At 42.3% G+C, this 20180-nt stretch overlaps 1 protein-coding gene across 1 annotated transcript in view; it reads left to right on the top strand.

Annotated features, from left to right (window-relative positions):
- HAX1 (HCLS1 associated protein X-1) overlaps positions 1–14491 on the top strand; it is a 42524-nt gene extending 28033 nt beyond the window's left edge. The window contains exons 5-7 of the mRNA XM_086947501.1: positions 3326–3441; positions 3794–3947; positions 13435–14491. Coding sequence (XP_086803627.1) covers positions 3326–3441; positions 3794–3947; positions 13435–13550 — 386 coding nt within the window. The 3' untranslated portion in view covers positions 13551–14491. The remainder of the gene's footprint in view (positions 1–3325; positions 3442–3793; positions 3948–13434) is intronic.
- Positions 14492–20180: the final 5689 nt, after the last annotated feature.

Below are 20180 nucleotides of genomic sequence, written 5' to 3'. Positions count from 1 at the left end.
AAATGAGAGCCACAGCCTAATCCATTGGGTGTCCAGAAGGAGAGGAGTGATTGTCACTTGAAAAGCTTTAAATGCAGGTAAAAGAACATCTAGTTGAACCTTAGAAATAGAGTTGTAGAGCATTCCGTAGAGATGGTTCTGTTTTAGTGCCTTCTGTTTAGGAGGGTGTGAAATGTAGAAGTCTGTGTATGGAGGAGTGGTTGTAGAATTTGTGTTGAGTTAGGCATGCTGTAATTTATGGCCGGAGGTGAGTTGCAGAGCTCTCTATTAAGCAAGCTACTTGACATTGGATGAGATCCGAGATGCATAGCTCTCTAGGGATAAATGAGCAGTACAACCTAGTAGTGGTGGGCAAGTACGAGAATGTCAACCTATCCGGATCAACCTATCAGAGTGGTAGGTTGCATAACTCTCAGCACACACTTTGTAGATAAAGACTAATTGTAGAGCCCTATTGTAGGAGCGTGACCCAACCCCCACTTTCTTTTTGCCTGTCAACTTATGTGATTTTGACTGGAAAGTGCACAGAGTTCCTGCTAACCAGGTCCCCGGTGCCAGATCACTTTCACAAAACTGTACAATTGTTTCCCCCAATTGGCAAAACCTTTAGCGCCTTATGTAAGTCAATAGTAAATTTTATCCCTGGTACCTAGAGTGTGAGGTACTAAAGAGGGTCCCTTAGGGCTCTAGCACAAATTGTGGCACCCTAAGGGAACCCTAACCAATCACATGCAAATCTGCCATTGCAGGCTGCGTGTCTTAGTGCAGACAAAAGTGAAAACACAATATGTCACACATCCCTGCGTGCCATATCTCCTAACACTACATGTAATATTTGTGAGTTTCCCCTAGAGCAGGCCTAGCAGCCCTAAGTCAAAGTAAAGAATATTACATGTTAGGGCATACCTGCATGAGCAGGTATGCCCCTGTACTGGTCAGTCCTAATACTGCCAGTACAAGTGACCAGGGAAGCCATTTTAAAACGTGCTGGACACTGTTTTAAAACAAGATCCCCAGCTACATGATGGCTTCACTGTAGATAGGAATGTTTAGTATCAAACATCTTGTATTGATAAACCCACACTATTTCCAGAGTTGGATTTACCAATAGATTTACCAATACATGCACACAGAGGGGACCTTAGAGGTTCCCCCTGAAAACCTACTAGCCTCTGGTGTGCACACCGACTGGTTTCTGCCAGCCTTCCACCCAAGACACTCTTCTGACCTCCTAGGGTTAGAGCCTTTGCTCTCAGGAAACCCAGAACAAAAGCCTATCCAGAAAGAGGGTGCCACCACCCTCCCACATAATGGCCTGCTGATGAGCCTTTCTAGGCTGGCAGGCATCAAAGAGTTACCGCCTTTGAAATGCAAATCTGGCTTCCCTCAAAGGAGAGGAAGGTGACTCCCTTTGTCCAAGCCCTCTTGGCACCTGGACAAGTGGGAAAATTAATCTAGTCAGGTAGGCGTGCCACCGCCCCCCAAGTTAGTACCACCCCTAAAGTGTGCTCAACTTAGGTTGACACGACTTTTCAGAAGTAGCCATCTTTGTGATAGCATACTTGGGAATTCTGGGACATGTTTATACCCCCTTCCCACAGGAAGTGGCCAAATAGGGGGCATAGTGACCCCAAGGGTCAGCTCATTGGCTACTACCCTACACTCCCCTAAATTCAGTATTTAGGGGAGCCCCTAGCACCAGAAGAGTAGATCCTGATTACCTACGAAGAAGGACGTGAAGAGCCACAAAAGCAGAAGGCTGAAGAGACCAGCTGACTTGGCCCCAGCCCTGCCAGCCTGTCTGCTGCTCCTTGTCAAAACTGTGCCAAAGACGTCTCGTTCTGCAGCTGTTGTGCCTCCAAAATCTGGGTGCACTGCCTACCTTCATTAAAGATCTAAGACCCCCCGTGGAACAGCGTAACTGTCCCCTGCATCATGCAAAAACTCCACAGAAAGGACTCTGAGGACTCCGGAACGCCTGAAGCCACCACTGCACCCGTCGCTCTAAGCCGGAGGTGTAGTGGGCCAATGGTGCCATGGGCCAAAGGTGCCCTCGAGGCCTACCAGCCCTCCAGAGCACAAGTCCTTTGCGGTTTCACCCCTCGTGGACCATCTGATGTCACCTGCAACCTATGCATGCAGGTCCCCTGTACTTCGACTGCTCCCGGTAAGAAAACCTGATGCCTAAAAAAACCTCTGGACCCATCATCCCTGGGCCGTAGAGAAAAGGACCAAAGGTGCCCCTACGTCCCTGAGCACCGTGAGACGTAGGCCCCACTACTGGTTCAGCCAGACTGGCCACCCAATGAAAGCCTGCAGTCTTGTTTCACCATGACCGTTCTCGATAGAATAACATTTGTCACCAGATGCTGTTTTGCATCTCTTCAACCAACCACCCTAGTGCCGATGGTGCTGGCTTGGACGTTGCCCACCACTCCCCATAACTCCAGGAGAAGGGTCCTGTAAGTCGCTGTACTATGCCTGAATGCTGCATCGACTTTTGCTTCCATAGGATAACATTGAAGTATCCAGACATTGCAAGTGTTGAGTTTTTGAACAAAAAATAATTTATTATACTTGCCTGAATGATTTTCGTCTGATGCCTTAACATATATAAAGATACTTGCTATTTTTATAACATGGTGTGGGGCTCCTTCTTGAGTCGTGTCTCATTTACTGACCATTGTGTGTATTTTCAGATGCCTTGCACTACTCTGTGATGAGCCTAAGGCTGCCCAATCACACTACCCCTTAGCAGAGCACATTGGGATTGCCTAAACAAGCCCCTGTCCACTCATAGGGGAAGACCTGGCTTCTTTACACAAGATAACTCATTTTGATAGATCATATAAAGAGCCAGCTTCCTACACCTATGAATTGAGAGTTTGAGTTTATAGTAATGGCAAGTTGTAGCGGCGTGTAGTAACGGGATATTTGTGGATTTTTAATGTAGGGGGAAGTTCAAAGGGCTCTCTGCACGGAGCGTGGGAGTTTTAGGGTTCTCAGTGTGGAGATGAGAATTAGAGATCACTAGGAAGAGAATAAGATGTATTTCTCTGTGGCAAGAGTGTTGTGCAGCTCTGTGAAGAGGAGGTGATTTCCACTGCTCTCTGTAGGGATCATGGAATTCTTGGAGCTATGGTGGGTGAATGTGGTTTGTTGTGTTCGGAACAATGGTGTGAGAAGGAGCTGCTGTTAAGAGCAGATAATCTCATGTGTACGGAGGATATAGAATCAAACAATGCACCTCTTTGTAAGTGAGTGGAGATGATAATGCTGTATTAAGCATGTTGAAGCTTGTACAACTTCTTGTTTCATTTTGTAGATCTAGATTCTCAAGTATCGTCTGAGGGTCTTGACACAGTTCTAAGACCATCAAAACCAGAAACAAAATCCTATTTCAAGAGTGTGTCAGTCACCAAAGTAATGGGACCAGACGGGGTATGTATTATTCTTGAGCAGTATGCATGCACTTTTGACTGAACAGGAGTGACGTCTTGAAAATGCTTAGATTCCCTGTCTCAATCAATTAAAAAATCTGATTCACTTTTACGATTACAGCATCTATCAGGGCTTGCTCTTCTAGAAAATATTTAGTATAAATATAATAGTAAGATAGATATATTTCATGTTATGTATGAAACCCTTTTGGATCACTATAAAACAAAAAATTTAAATAAATCCTGTTCCTCCTTCACTCAATATAATCTCCTGAATAATCCAAGTTTGGGATTGTTGGCCACCTGCGTTCCATGATTATTTCTCATCTTGACAAGTTATATTTCTTTCTTAGACCATTGAAGAACACCGCACTGTCAAAGACAGCCATGGAACAGTAGAGACCACTGTAACTCGAAGGAAAGGTGACCAGGTGTTTGAAAGAACCGCGATCACCGATGAGAAAGGAGAAGAGAAAGTCTCAGAGAAGATGATCAATATGGACGATCGTGAGTGTCTCTCTGAAATAGGAACTAACATAGATTTCCATTTTTGATATACATATTGAGATGAATGCGTAGTTGGTCTCAAGTCTGTTGTTCAAATGCAAGAATATTGCAGTTCTCCTAAAGCAGTGGTCAGAAGAGGAGAGTGATTGAGTTAGACTGGCCTCAAATTCCAACAATCTAAGAACCCACCATTTAGCAGTGATGTACTCCTTAGTATTTGCCAATGGAAACCATGAAGTAGTCATTCAATTACTTTATTCAATAGATCATAAAAGTGCAGATGAATACAATTTAAAAAGAACAAAATACAGATAAATACACATTAAAATCATCAATCAGTACAAAAAGAGAATGCTATACATATCAGTATGGAAGTAGAAGTTACAAAGTGAAAGCAACGATAATTGGGAACTATTTAAAAAATCATTCAGTGGTGTTGTGCTGCCGCCTGATCTTCCACGATTGAGTTAAAAAAGACACCACTAATAAGCAAACCAAAGGGTTAGGCAGGGATTGTAAAAAGAACATTGCTAGACGACATTGTTTGAAACAAAATTTGCACATCAGGGGGAGAAAAAATCTTTTACGGGGGCCCCTATAAAATTTGCAGAAGAAAAAAATATGTAAACTTGATTGTGCAGAAGAACTGTCACAGGGACAGAGGAGTAAGTCATGAAGTAGATGAATTGGAAATGTCTCTAAATTCAGCGGTCAATGTTATATTCTTTTTTCACTGGTATTTGAAAAATAACTTGGACTTTGAAATATCCAAATGAATTGTTCAAAAATAATTAATTGTTTTATTGTTTCTATCTTGTTGAGAAGATTTACATTTTTTATCTCCTATGACCCATTCTCCAGTAATTTGTTTTTAAGGATATCCCTTCATCAGGGGGCAGAGTAATCAAACATAATGTTTCTTATATTTGTTTCAGTTCCTATATAACATATCTAAACAGATCTCAATATCATGAATGGATTAGATGCACACTTACCTTTTCCTGCTACACTTATATTAGTGCAGCTTCTTTTTCTTGCACCTCTGCAACAGGTGCAATGCTTCTCCAATTCAAAGGTCTGTCCCAAGACTTTGAAAACATACAGCAGTAGGAGTGTGCCCGTCTATCTGTGCCGGGTGCAGGCATACCTCTCTTGGAAGTCCAGACTAATACCAAACTGTTGACTCTGAGGTCCAGTGATTTTGTACCTTAGGTTGTACTGATGGGAACGCTAATAGGTCTCACCTTCGGGCCTGCTTGGCTTTGTAAATGGTTTTAGACATGCAGTACAGTGTCCCTGATGCTGTGCAGCATAGCTAACCAATAATAAAAAAAAAAACTTTTGATGTGTCTGATCACGTCCTTTTGTAGAAATCGCACCACTCATGCGTATGCCTAGAAAGTGATGGTGCACTTTTATTTTTTTTAATTTACCAATCCAAGTTGGATTGGTAGCTAAAAAGAGGAAACAAACCATGAAAACGGTTTAAAATGTTTTTTAAAAAAATGTTTTTATTTTTTTTAAGTGGATGGTTGGAAGCAACACTGTAGTCGAAGCAGAAGCAAAAACAAGGGAGAGAGTGGGGTGGGGTGATTTTAAAGTGCAACACCGGGTGAAAAAGTAACCCAGGTGTGTGAAAGCAACCCAGGGTGCAGATGGGACAGAAGCAATACTGTGGATGAGGGACGGAAGCCAAACATGGGCCCAGGTGGGCATCAAACGAGTGAAAAAGAGGAACATGGAGCTAGTGGGGACAGATCTCACAGGCGAGAAGGCAAAGCATAAGGACTGGGGGAAAATCTCAGTGGCTAAAGAGAGGAACACAGCAGTGCGGGGGGAGAGCAATACATGAACAAGACAGCAGGAAAACACATGCACTCATAGAACGCTTTCACAAAAAGAAAAAAGTAGTGCCTTGGAAAGTGTTCTGGGGAAGGACGTAATAATGCTCCCTTGCTTCAGGGGCTGGTCAAACACATGAAGTGGAGGGGAATCACTCAGTTAACAAGAAGCAAGCAAATTAGAGTGCCAATAAAGCCACCTAATGGTAAGCAATGGCGGACACTAATTACACTGTAGGATAACAATGTGTCTTGCAACACACCGCGCATGTGCTATGTAAGGCGAGACCTTAAAATCAGCTTTCTCTAAATTTGGAGTTGTCCTTCAATCAGGCGGAATATATTCACTGGTTTCTTTCCTGGGTTTTAAAGCCTACAGGTAGAGTTGGGGCAGGCTGGTCAAAACCGGCCGCATTTTCTGTTATGTGCCAGGTTTTGCTGAATTCTAGACAATAGCTTGCTAAACATAAGAAATTGGAGTGGTAGTCCGTGTAGTGGAGGTAAAATTTGCGTGACAATGACTAAATGATGATTCTCCAGTTGACTTCAGAGAGCTACAGTATGGGGTTGTAGGCCAAGGGAATAAAGGGTATGAAGTTGACACAGCCACAGTGGAGGAATGCAGCCCACACAAACACCCATGTGTTGCAGAATCACAGCTAGTCTTTGTTGTTCACCACTCATTCTGCAAATAGCTGCCTAGTTCTACACATGCTGAGCCTCTGTGGCTTCATACTTTACATTCGAATAAGAAGAAGGCAAGAACCCAATTATGGGGCCATGGGTCAGATTTTACAGGTAAGAGATTAGTTTGTCATCTTCCCTCCAGGGGAAAATGACAAACTATTATATGTGCTCCTGATTTTTTCGTATTTTGTATTGCCCGTTGCCCATAATTTGGAATGAGGTGTCAGTAGTCATCCTTGAATATATGTGCACTTTGGATGCACCCCCTAAGCACTCGAACCTTGTTTCTGTTGCGAAGTAAAATGACAGAGCACATTCTGTGGATTTACCTCATGGTTCCTGTGGGGGAAAAGCAAGGCAGGTCTGAAAAGCCAAAATAGGACCGAGGGTTGCTTTTCCAGGTCATGTTAGGACTTGTGCTTTTACAATATTGCAGAGAAATCTACAAGCAGCAAGACTGCAGGTTTTGCGCAAAAGTGGGGATCTCAGAAATGCGCACTCTGCCTTCAAATATATCATTTATTATCAAAAAATGTATTGCACTTATTTGCTTTCAGGGATATATGAACCCACCACTGAAGGGCTTTGAAAAATGTTTCCATTAGGAGATGTCCCCAGTAATGCCATCCTGCTCTGTAATATTTACTGAACACCACTGTCCTCCAGTGAGCTCAACAGTCCTGGAAGTCCACGGTTGGAGTCATTTTGTCTTCATAAAACAGAGCTTTAAAAACAAAAGGATGGGACGCTCAAGGTGTACCCCTTTCTGAACGAGGATTGACATTTCCTCCTGAACCCTTGTTGTGCAATGACTGGCTTTGGGGCAAGCATGATTCTAATCCAGTGAAATGGGTCTTTTTAACATTATCCAGTGGGTAGCCTGCCTGCCAGCTCTCAAAGATTTGTTCCCAGAAGTTCCTTGTGTTCGTCATGCCTGGGAGTTGTATAAAGTATGAATGTTTGTATGCCTTGGTGAAATGTGTGGTTCATACGTAGCCTGTTGATTGCTGTGCGTCGATTTGGAACCCATGCATTTGCTGTACACAATTCCTCAGTGATGTTAAAGCCCATCTCAGACATATCAGCCTGAATAAACAAATCCCCAGTTAATTTCCCTGACACCTGTGTGGTGCTGGATGTCTGCAGGCCGTTCCCATTTGTCCAGATTAGGTTCCCATTTCATGGGTCAAACTTGCCCATCCCCTTTTTTCCTGTGGTGACCCAATTTTCAGTGACAAAGGGCTATATTGAAGCCCCAAACTCAAAACGTGTAGGGCTAGTAAGAACCAGTCCAGAGAAATCTAGCCATTAGAACACTGTGAACCTGTAGGAGTTGAGGATCATAGGGATTTCTCCAGGACCACATTCCAGCCTTGGTTACCAAGTGAAGTACAAGCGCTAGAATCCTCTGGCTCGCTATTTCTCATTGATTGGTTGGACCAGTGATTAATAATATTATTGAGTACATGTCCATCAAGGCAACTTGATGCTAGAAATGAAGGAAATTCTGCTGAAAACAGTAAAAAAAAAAAAACTATCAGATCTGATGTTGGCTTTATCAGTGCTTGTTTTGTCGTGGTTTTTACAAAACCTTATTGTTGTGGAAGCTTCCAGTCCCACAGGATGCACACACGAACAACTGAAAGTATTGTAAGGTGCACAGTTTAGTAGATGCCAAATTCTGATTGCTGTAATCACGGTTATACCATAGTATTCCGAGTAACCTTCATCTATCAACATTGTATTGAAAATGAAGTAAACTATTTTAAATGCATGTCTAGTGCGTACAAGTTGATTTCATACCCCAACGCATTTCACAATGTCCTTCATCGACTGGCCTACATACAGATCATTCAATTGAGACTGAGGAAAGAGAACAGTGTACATCCATGGCAAATGTAGCCTACTGGACATAGACATTAAGAAGCTGGCTATAATCTGCTGAAAAGAGAGTAGACCATGAGAACGATTTCCACTGTGCAGCCAAGAGCTACAAACACAACGTATAAACCTACCATGATCCACAGCAACTGATATTCGATTGTGCCAACGAAATGTAAAAGAGTGCTGTTAGAGGTATGTGACAGTTTAAGTCTGATACGAAAGACAATGCCTATGTGTACGCGAGTGCAGAATAAGAATCCTGCAAGATCACAAAACAGAAGAAAGCTGCGTGGTCAGAAGAGATGCTTTAAAAAGTCTGCACACAGAGAAGTTCCAGCAAATGGTGTTTGATGAAAAGAAAGTACATGTAAACCAAATAGTGCACAAGTCCTCACCGAACGGATCTTATTTGGATTGGAAAATAATGCAGTGCCTCTGTACATGCACTGACGCTAACACTAGAAGCAGGGTAAAAGTGGCACAGCGTTTGAGTGCTTACCTGGACTCATGGCTAGTAAGTAGAAAGCAATGAAAGAACCGCAGAGACCAAAATGGAATAGACCCAGGGCAGAAATGCTTTAAAAAGGCAACTGGTGAAAAAAAAAACTAGAACTTTCAGCTATTATGGATGCTATCTTAGAAGAATAGGAATTGGAGTGAAAAGCGCATAGTTCAAGAGCTATAAGGGAAAAACAAAGAATGAGACAGAACAAAAAGGGGCTTAAACCTGCTGCTAATTTTGAGTGCTGAACAAACGAGCAGTGATTTTTTTTTTCTGATGCTTACAGATATAAGGATAATACTATTGAAATGATATAAATGTCTGTAGTTCCTAGCTCAACAAATGTAGGATCGAGATAAAGAACAAATAAACTTTAATGTTCATTAAAATGTGAACAAATTACCTGTGCATTATTGTATGATAAAGAATTGAACAAAACTCACTCAACTTTACATCATAACAGCTTAAAATAGTAAAGTAAATGACAGTAATACGGAATATATTTACAAAAAAGATGACAATTTGAGTCTGTCATTAAATCCCGAGGCAGAAAACAGTTAATTTGGGTAATCAAGAAGTAACCAGGCGCACTTGCATCTAAAAAAACAAATGGCTAAAAGCAAAACGTGTCTGTTTTTAGTCTCAAAAAGCACACATTACCATAGTCACTGAGACCTAACGGAACTACTTTTCATGTAGATGCGCCCCTTCCGAAAGTGAAGACTGTTATCACTCACAATGTAGTTCACCGATGGCTGAAGTGGGCTGATTCACTGACCCATGCTGTACGTCGCAGACTAACAATGTGAATGAGACAATAACAGACAGTTGATGAATAGTTTATAAGGGAGTATATTCTCCAGAAATGATTAGTAAAATCAAAAGGTATTGACTAATGCCAGACCTAAAAAACAGGAAAATAGTTAATTCAACCTCCCCCAGCCATTCAGTGGGTGGCCCAAACAGCCCAGCTAAGAAATATTGACCAAGAGTCACCAACCACCAATGCCACTGCACTATTGGTCACCTATACCATTGCACTCCATATTGATAACCAAGTTACTGCCTTTTACGCAGTTGCTCTCCAGAGGTCTTCAAAGTCAAACAGTTTGAAATTCAGTTAAAGCACCATGCAATGACTGATGCTCCATAAACCCATTGTACAGTCAGTGCTGAATCGTTAAGAATAAATGACTTTTATTTATAGGTAACCTAAAGAACAGTTACATAAGAAGACCTAGACTAGCAGACGGTGCTGTAGAATTTTGAGGCCAAAATATGACCTAAAAGGTTTTTACAGTGTTTACTTGTAAGACACTAAATTTTCTATACTATTAGGCTTATGACTGGTATTATGCTACGATGAAGTGCTTGGATCATTCTGGGGCATACAAATTCGTCTGATCTTATAATCTAGTGTTTACAAGCGGTCTTAGGACATCCAGTTAATGGGTCTAACATGCCAGATAAAATGATATGAGCTAGGGACCTTGCTCTTTGTCTGGCCCTCCGTATGGCTACTGACTCTGTGTGCAGCTGGAAAACTAATTGGGCAGAAGCCTCGTTTGTTGATATTACATTTGTGAACATACAAACATCAATTATTTTTCTAAAAAGCCAAAAACCGGCTACTCAAACAAGGACCCCATCAAGATAAAAATAATGGCGTCAAGATGCGAGCTTTTTTCCTGTCCATCTTCTTTGGAATAGGGGTCTGGTCACCAAGATTCAGCCACCAACAGTATTGGACAAAGCCAGCAAACGACCTAACCTGTTCTCAAAAGGTAATATTTGCTGTTGTGGATTTGAACCCACATTGGCATGCCCTAGGATATTTACTGATAGGCCCGTTCTGCAACCAACCGCCACATTTGAAATATCAATGCGTGGGGAAAAAACATGGGACTGGGGACACTCATTCGACCCCAAGGCTTCAGCAGTTTCCTCTAGGAACTGAACTTTAGGATTTGATACGAACCACAACATATTGACTATATGTACAAACCTAGAACGATTCGAAAGATAGTTTAACCACTTTCAGAAGTGGGTCTATTGTCTTCAGTGAGACCGAACTTCATTACAAGGGGAGTGAAGAGTCTGAGCTTTCACATCTCTCTAGGATCAGAATTGGTACAGGCAAGTTAGCTTAGGTTAGGCTGATTTATAAAGTGCGACAGCTGCCCCAGCAAAGGGGCGTCCCGGCGCTAGAGCAGACAGGCAACTAACAGCAAAGATTCCAAAAAGGCAAATGGAAGAAGAGCTCGAAAGACAACCACAACTACAGGGCTGGGAAAAGATACGTTTTCAGGGCACTCCGGAATGTCAAGTAGTTGTCAATACTCCGGATGTAGACAGGCAGGGCATTCCATAGCTTGGCTGCTAGAATGCGAAAATAGTGTCCACCGGCACGGGGCCTCTTGACCCGAGGTACAACTGCAAGGTGTTGACCTGCTGAACGAAGGTGAAGGAAAGGGGCGTAGGTGGAGAGCAAGTCAGCCAGAATGCCAGGAGCTGGGGAATTCAAGATCCTGAATGCAAAACAGAGAGACTTAAACTCCACCCGCTTTGCCACTGGCTGCCAATGAAGCTGACGAATGGCAGTGGAGGTGGAGCAGCGGCGAGGCAGGCCCAGAAGATTTCTGGCGGCCACTTTCTGGACTGTCTGCAGTCTGGTAATCTCCATCTAATTGGCCCCCAGGTATAACGAGCTGGCATAGTCCAATCTCGACAGCACAGATGCCTGGACAATCATCTGTCGGATGGAAGGATCAAAGAAACCTAGCAGGGGTTTAAGTCTACGCAAAATGGCAAAACATGTCGCCGCTACCTTCTTAGTCTGGGTTTGAAAACTCAAGGCGGAGTCCACCCAAACCTCAAGGTTCTTCACCACCTGTTTAGGGGTGGATGCGGGGCCCATTGTGGAGGGCCACCACTGTTCACTCCACAGCTCCTGGTCTTTCCCAACCAGCAAGACCTCAGACTTGCTGGCCTTGAGCTGGAGACAGTTGGCCGTCATCCAGACTGCAACGTCCGCTAATCCACTCCGGAATTTAGCAGTGCCGTTCAGTCAGTCATCGGAGACAGTCATCGGAGAGGGCGACAACTAGTTGAGTGTCATCGGCGTATGACACTATAGTCAGCCCTCTCCTCGTGGCTACCTCAGCTAGGGGCTGAACATACAGGCTGAAAAGCGTAGGACTCAATGCCGAGCCCTGCGGTACTCCTTATTTGATAGAATGGGGTCTGGAGGCAAAGGGAGGGGCAGACACCAGAAAGGTCCTCTCCGAAAGAAAGGTGATAAACCAGTCCAAGGCGTGACCCATTATGCCAGCCTCCTTCAACCTCTATCAAAATCTGATGTAGAAGTATGCTAAAGGTACAGGGCTCTATGGGGAGGAGTCTGGCAGTCTCTGATGTCTAGGGAAAGCTTCTATGGAGCGTCCCTCAGAAGCAGTAGTTGTTTGTGTTTTTGTCTTTTCTTCATTCAGGCAAGCTAAGCTGAAACACTATTGTGTTTTCTGGGCAGTTTCTTTTCCTTGTTTTTGCAATCCACTCAGATCTTCAGTCATATGGTTGTTGGGTAGGCTTTTCAACATTCAGGCAGCTCCTCTCCACACAGGGCAGGACAAGCCAGTCCAGCTGCCTCCTCCCCAGGTTACAGCACAAGGGGTTCCATGAACCAAGGATAGGCAGGCCTCTGGCCGAGTGAGAGGAACTATACGCAAAGGTTTAACCTCCGCTAGTGTGGTTGCTCAGTAGTGTTAATTGGAGTCAGAAAAAGAGAATGTTAGTGATTTGGAGCAGTATATTCTTGCCAGAACTAGCATAAGACTGAAACAACCAAATTGTCTGCTTTCTTCAAAATATTTTTTCCCCCTTGATTGGCAAAGAAGTGCATCCTGGTCTTGATTATGGTATTGACCAAATTCCTGACACCAGTAGATGGATAGGGGTGGTGGAACTGGCCAAGGGTAATGCATGTATTCTACCCAGATAGCATTGAACCACAGAGCCACATTTTCTGCGTAGGTCCCTGAATTTTTCATGCTCCAATTCTTGGGTGGTACCTTGCAAATTAGATGTTGGTGGTAGTTGTATTGCTTGTAACTGACCAACAAGGGACCTGCTCGTAGTTGGCTCAGTCCAAAGTCTCTGCCTTAAAAACCCTTCCAGATTCCATAGGGACATTAAGGGCCAACACTCGCAGGTCTTATTTACTTCCTCCTTGTCAATTGCTTGTTTGTGCTGTAAAGTGCTTTGGGGACAGAATCGGTGCTGTTTGATGTGAAACACATTAACGTGCTTTCATTTCTTCATAATGTACAGTTGTACAAAATCAAAGTCGCGTTTAATAGGTAAAATCAGTGTTTCTTTTTAGGAGCCTGACAATCTTTGTTTCTAATAGCTCATTAATTCAAGAAATGCACATTTTGTTTGCCAACTTAGTACAATACTACAGCTATTGCTGTTGAACTAATTAGATGAAGGCTTAAATCGATTGTTCTTTGGTGTCAATGATGTCATTTTATTTATGTCCAGTAGAAACAAAAGCGTTTTTCCCTTCTGCTTCCAGGAGACCTTGAACAATTCACTAATATCCTGAAGAACAACGATCAAGTGGGCACGGATTTGAAGGATTCGTCATCTATTCTTGGCATGTTTTTCCGAGGATGGTTTACCAATCGATAGACTTCACCATCCACCGAGTAGATCCCTTGCAACTTATTTTATTTAGGGGTGCATGTGTTTTTAGAAACTTAGTGAGCATGGATAGTGCTCATTACAAACAAAACTCTGAGAATTTGCTACAAATTCCCCGGAAGCATGGATCAAGCCATGTATGCAAACTGGAAATCATAGTTTAAACAACAGACTACCAGCTCAGCAAGGACCTGATACTGAAACCGTCCCATGTTTTGTTTTTCAGCTGGGGGTCCGTAACCATTCGCCATCCAATTTAAAGAAATGCTGTTGTTTTTTTTGCATCGTGATCTCTAATGTTGCATCTCTTCCAGTAGAACTGCAGATCTTCTAAGCACCAGGTCTTCTCTGTTTGATATGTGGCACTACTCAGTTCATATTGTTTGATTTTTGTTTCCCTACAGTATCCTATTTGCTGATGCTTTTCTTAGACCCAGTAACTAATGTTCAAAATGCCTTTGCCCAGTCGGCAAGAGTGTGTAGGGTGGTTCCTCACCCCTTCGTATCAAGTGTATAGATTGCCTCCTAAACCAGACTTCGATCCCTGAATAACTTTTAGAATCCTAAGTGTACCCAATTTAGAAGAGCTTTTATGTGACAAGGAAAATGCATCCTGTCCAGCCTCCCACCCCTTCACCTGACAAACAAGACATGGCTGAATTACATCCACCATTGTTCAGACCAAAGACAACTATTTTCAGTTATTCTTACTGATCATATGTGAATCATTTCCCTCCCTTTCTTCATAAAAAGACTTTACCTCAGTGATACAACAGGCATACACTTTTGCAAAGTACTTATTTATTAAGTCTAGAGCATTGGCCCTGTGAAGAGAAGCTATCTCTTGTGCCCAGCCGCATAACTATGATGTTTTTTTGAATGAATGACAGACTTCAGTTGGTCATGTTTTCATTAAAGCCTTAATCACAGTTGTGTCTGGTCCTATGTCCCTTGTTTGTTGATTTAACTTTCACAGCCTGAACACTTGAGTGATTGTGTGTTTCATTAGCCTCATTGAAACGTTTTCCCATCTCTTTAAAGATGAATACGCTGTAATTAATTTAGCAGACATTTGTGCAGTATGTTCAGTTCCAGCATACTCAAGTTTCTTTCATAAATAAGAAATATCATAAACAAACCAGTAGTACATAAACACAATGAATGTTGCAATCATTGGGATGTCTTCTTTGTGTTGAATTATAACAAACAACTGTATTGTTTATACTATCACTAGCACACTCCATATGCTATACTGTTTTATTACTCCGTGATTCCTGAAAAGGGCAGTCATACGAAATATGTCTGCTATAGTTATTTTGGGATTGGGTTTTCAGAATGGCTGATCTACGAATATCCTCCTGTGAAGTTCCAAAACTGTAAGTTTGTTCAATGATAATCATTGTGGATATCCTTAAAACCACGGGTGGGCAAAGTTTTTGTTTTCACGTCAGAATCTTGTATGGAAAACATTGCATCTTAACAAGGTTGTAAAGTTATACACTCTGTCAAAATTGCCTGCAAACAGCAGCATTTGCATTATTTTATGTTGCAAAAGTTAACCATGCAGCCAAAATTATGTTTACATTTACCATTGTTTGACTAGAATGAAATATTAACTTGTAATCTGCAGAAAAAATTCTACATTTGAGTGTCGCACTTTGACCAGGAATCTTCTCAACAAAAAGAAAAAGTAGAACTTGAGAATTTTAGCAAAACGGATTAATGTGAAAATAAAAGCAGCACACTAAAAAGCCATAGGGATAAGGTGTGCTGGCTGCATACTCGAAGTCTGTCCCAAGTGTGTCTTGGCAATGACGCACAACATTGCAACGCTCTCTATGTTTATTGGATAGGGGCTAACAAGCGAGTGGAAGTTGTACATACAAAAGGTTTGGAAGAGTTGCAGTGACTTAAATCATTGCAGTCCAATGTGAGTAACGTGAAGGGGAGATATAATAGAGATGTAAACACTGCCAGAGCATTAACGTGTGACTCCTCAAAATGTATGTTATTCTAAATTCTTTGAAGTATAGCACAGCATCCTCAACACTGGTGTGCTTCCATGGAGGGTCCCAATTGAGGGTCTTCGATTGTCTTACCAGTTCAGTAATTTTGTTAAGCAAGATTTTTAGGTGTAGAAGAACCATGTCATGGGTAGAGATTGAGGTCTCTAGTAAGTCCAGAAGAGAGGTAAGAAATAGTAGTGTTGCACAAAATTGAAGTAAGTTTTCCTCAGAAAGAAGAAAAGATCCAGGTCTGTGCCAAGAAGAGATGGAACGATTCAGACCAAGAGCCAGAGATTCGCTAAATAACATCTGAGCACTTAATTTGTGTATGGCAAAGCTTTATCCCCAGGTGTGGTAGTGCTCATCTCCACCTCTTATGGTCATGTGTTCAAAGACATGAAATTACTGGGTCTTAAAAAATAGGACCTGGTTTACTAGGTATGATCCAGTATCCGGTTGGAAAGGTGCAGGGGCTAAGAGCAGAGAGGCACAACCTGCACTCTTCTCCACCCCTCTTCCCCTACCTCAACCCGCTGGCAAAGAAGTCAAGACTCTTTTGCCATGGTGTCCCCTACCCCTTCACCCGCATCTGCTCGGCTGCAGGCATTTACCACCAGATAGGAGTGGGTGTTAAATGTTAAGCAAATAGAATAGTTTCAAAATCAGGGAAAAACATGCAGATTTTCTCCAGGTCTTCTCTAATCCACGCAGTTCTTCCCTGTTCCGAGGACTTTAACTCATTCTGGCCATATTTAGGCCCTGGGATATCAGCCACAATTGGAGATTCCATGCCTCTGATACAACCCTGCTCTTTAATCCAGCCAAACTCATAATGACCGCCTCAATCTTTAATGCCAGTTTGCCTTTTCTGTACAAGGCGGGGACCAAGAGGAGTCGTCACACGTGGAATCCAAGAAGGGTTGGTGACTGAAGGAAAGAAGAAAAGGAAGGGAGAGAGAATATACAGATAACCTTTGGTCGTCTTAGATGTGTGTGTAATCTATGATTTTTCTTTTCTTTGAGTACTCTGTAATCTTGCAAAGATACAAGGGCTGCCAAACCCACTTCTGCCTGCTAGGTATCGCCAGCACAAAGCATCATTGAGTAATAATGGAGCAAAAATGGGGTCTAAAAAAACGTATAAGTTAGGAACAGAAACTAGAGTTAAGGTGAGTCCTAGGGACAGTCTCTCAAGTGGGTATTGAAGGTGCTGGGACAAAGACTCCATGATTGATGGGAAGAGTCTTGAGTTGGCTCAGGAATGGAAAGAGGGCTGAGAGTTCTGATGGCAGTAGTCTGTGTGTGTGTGTGGACCAATAGCCATTACAAAGGCTCCACACAGAAGAGCAGGGTAGCGTATTATGTAGGATGTATGGTTTTAAGAGATGTGAGGTACGACTGAAATGGGCAGTGTTTCAGAAGTAATGTATTTAGCTTATTTAAGAAAAGCAGAAAATGTTTGAATGCTGTCAGGAGTGGAGGGAGTCAGTAATTCAGCCCATGCTGAACATTAGAGTAAATGCTTTGAGAGTAAAGTAAGGGCCAGAACTGAAGTAGAGTTTACTGGTGTCCTAGCAATAGAAATGAGGAGTGTGGCAATCCTTAACTATAGTCAGTGTCTGTCTACATGATCTTGTGGTAATCTTTGCTCTAAAGATAGCCAGTTACTGTGTTTTGATGCATATGTCTCCATGCAGATTCATCATCTAGTATTATGTTCTAGCCATCAATCTGGATTGGTAAATGTTTGTATGCAGATCCTCCAGCCCCCATGGATCTGCAGGTTCATGGCTCTCAGGAAGTGGAGTTCCAGTTTCAGAAATGCAACTTCATGCCTATGGTCTCAGTTCCAGGTAAACTGTGATACAGTCCTCACCGGCCTTGGTCTCTGCTTTCATATTGTTGGTTTTTTCATATTTTTTCCCAGGTCTGGCCTAAAAACTACTTTATCTGTCTCTTCAGTTTCATGGTTTCTAAAAATGTCATAAAAGAAATACAAACATAAATATATACAGAACTTTGGTCAGCCCTCTTCATCCACAGGTCTCTTCAAGTGAACCTAACCGAAAGATTGCAACTGGTACAAAACCAGACAGCCAGACTGATCTACCAATAGCCAAGAAGGCGCCACATCACTCCCCTGATGAGGAAACTGTACTGGCTATCAGTGAAACATTGCACTGCATTTAAGATCAGGTGTTTCATCTTCAAATCCCTTCACGCCACCTGCCCTGAATTCATCTATACACTCATCCATAAGTATAGCCCTGATCTGAACCTGAGGTCCTCATACTGCGACCTCCTGCTCATCCCCCCTTTTAAAAAGAAAAGGCTAGGTGGAGCCAGATTTTCCGTTCTGGACCCTCATTTTTGAATTCACTCCCTTCGAACATCAGATCATCACAGTGCTATCTTAGATTCAGACAACTTTCGAAAACAGGGCTGTTCTCCCAAGCATATGAATATTAACTGCATGCTCTTCCCTGTATCCAGCGCCAAGAAACCACATTATGTATGTGCGCTCTCTAAATAATTTTAACATAACTTTCACAGTTTGCATTCGCCTACCACATCCTACAACATGGAATAGTGGTTCAGGCCATGCAATTCAGTGACTGCATTTTGACTGATCAAATGTGCCCAAAGGCCTGAAAAGAGGTGCACTTCAGTGCCAAGGCTGGTTTCTCTGGGCCGTTGGGCTGCCCATGATTTTATATATATATATATATATATATATCACGAGCAAATGTCCCAAGTGGGGGGAGCAACTTTTAGCTGGTGCTGACGGCGAGGTTCGGGACAGCCTTGCGAAATGTACTCAAGCTAATGCCTTCAATTAAGAAGACTTCGCACACCACTTCAACGGTTTGCTTCACTTATTTATTCACTGTAGGTTTTCCCCACCTACGCGTTTCGGACATATACTGTCCCTGGTCACAGTTAACAAACATTTGTCTGTCATTTGTGTTCATTATTTATACTAGAGACTCCATGTGGCATATTATGGTGCATTATGGGCTCAGTAGTGAAATATGCATTGCTTGCTGTCAAGCTTATCTTCGTATTTAGAAGACCGGTGTCCGGCAGTTCACGAGACCAAGGGGGAATTCTTCACCGCTTATAATTAATCAGCGTGTGAAATATGCATGGTTGAGGCTGCCGTGGAATTAGTCAGCCTCATAAATGACTTTTACGTCTAGTAATACTCATCCGTTTACAATTGTCGACTGAGTGTCTGAGTGTCAGTAGTGGCTGACACTCAGACATATATTTTTATATATTTTTTGCCACATATAATTCATATGTTGGCAAAAAATTAATACATTAGCATGCTTGCCACAACTAGCCCTATTGACCTTGCTAGGACTTTTGTTTTGACTGCCTTGAATCCTACTCCTCATGTAACCTAAATCCTCTAGATTTATGTCTCCAGATGGCAGGAGGCAATTGATTCACCCATTTGTGTCATGCAAGGCTATGATGCAGGGCCTAGTTATAACTGTGACCTGACATGGTCGAAGCCATCAAGGAATTGGTGGCTAAAATATGCAGTATACACTGGTGGAAGAAGTGGTCGAAACCTGAAAGACATCAGGGCTGCCATCAATCCCTGAGTCTCGTTATTCATCTTCGTCTGTTCTGGTCCATCTTAAACTTTTACAAAAGTAGGGTTTGCATGTTAGTGTACTTTACAATTTCTCTATGGTAACTTCTTGTGATGATTTTATGTTTCATTCTTGACCCACATAGATCGTTGTTTCATCTTGTCTTTAGTAGGTGGCATCCATGGCTTTGTGGTGTTTGGTGTGCCTCCATCTGCCTTATTCCAGTATGCATTGCCAATTGTTTGATGAAGGTTTGCATGGTGGTGGGCTTCAGTGTGTGTGTGGTTTTTGTGGTTGGTTTGAATGCATTATTTTGTGCTTGTTGTCATAATGTCTTAAGTTGTCATTGTTGTGGTTAGGCTTCAAATGCGCTTGTATGGGCTTTGGTGTTTGTTCATTTGAAAAAAAGGTGTATTGTGCCTTGGTGCTATGAATCACATAGGATCAAATCCACTCCTTAATTGACCTTCAGAAAAGCCTTGCTCGAAGTTTTCAATATTACCTCCTATAAATGGACTTCTCATGCCTACAGAAACCCCTGCCCTCCTTTCCAGTTCAGAAGAACCACCTTCCTGCTTTGTAACCATACCTGTTTTCTTAGATTTCCGATTAACACTTATGTCATACTTTACACCATCACAACATTTGTGCATTGACATGTAATTTAATGGTCTCATGTCAAGACTCGTTTGAGTTTGGCGCTTTGTAGGAACCTACTGTGGTATTGCTACTACAAGTAACACTGCTGGTGGTGAGGATCTGATTGGTGAATATGGTGGTTACATAGCTGAGCCAAAAGGAGTGCTGCTACAGCTTTTGTCTTGTTTTGTTTTTGTTTCAGAGGGTACACCTGTGAAGAAAAGTGCATAGTGCACTGTGCTTGCCCATTTTAGGCTTCAATATTTTAATTAACTTAATGTCACCATTTGGAGCAATAATATAATAGGTGCTAGGCCATCAATTGCAAGTCAGAATATGTTGCAATACATCATTTTATTGGTTCACTT

The sequence above is a fragment of the Lissotriton vulgaris genome, chromosome 12 (genome assembly GCF_964263255.1).
Source record: "Lissotriton vulgaris chromosome 12, aLisVul1.2, whole genome shotgun sequence".
NCBI classification, from domain to species: domain Eukaryota; kingdom Metazoa; phylum Chordata; class Amphibia; order Caudata; family Salamandridae; genus Lissotriton; species Lissotriton vulgaris.
This window is presented reverse-complemented; position numbering and strand designations above follow the sequence as displayed.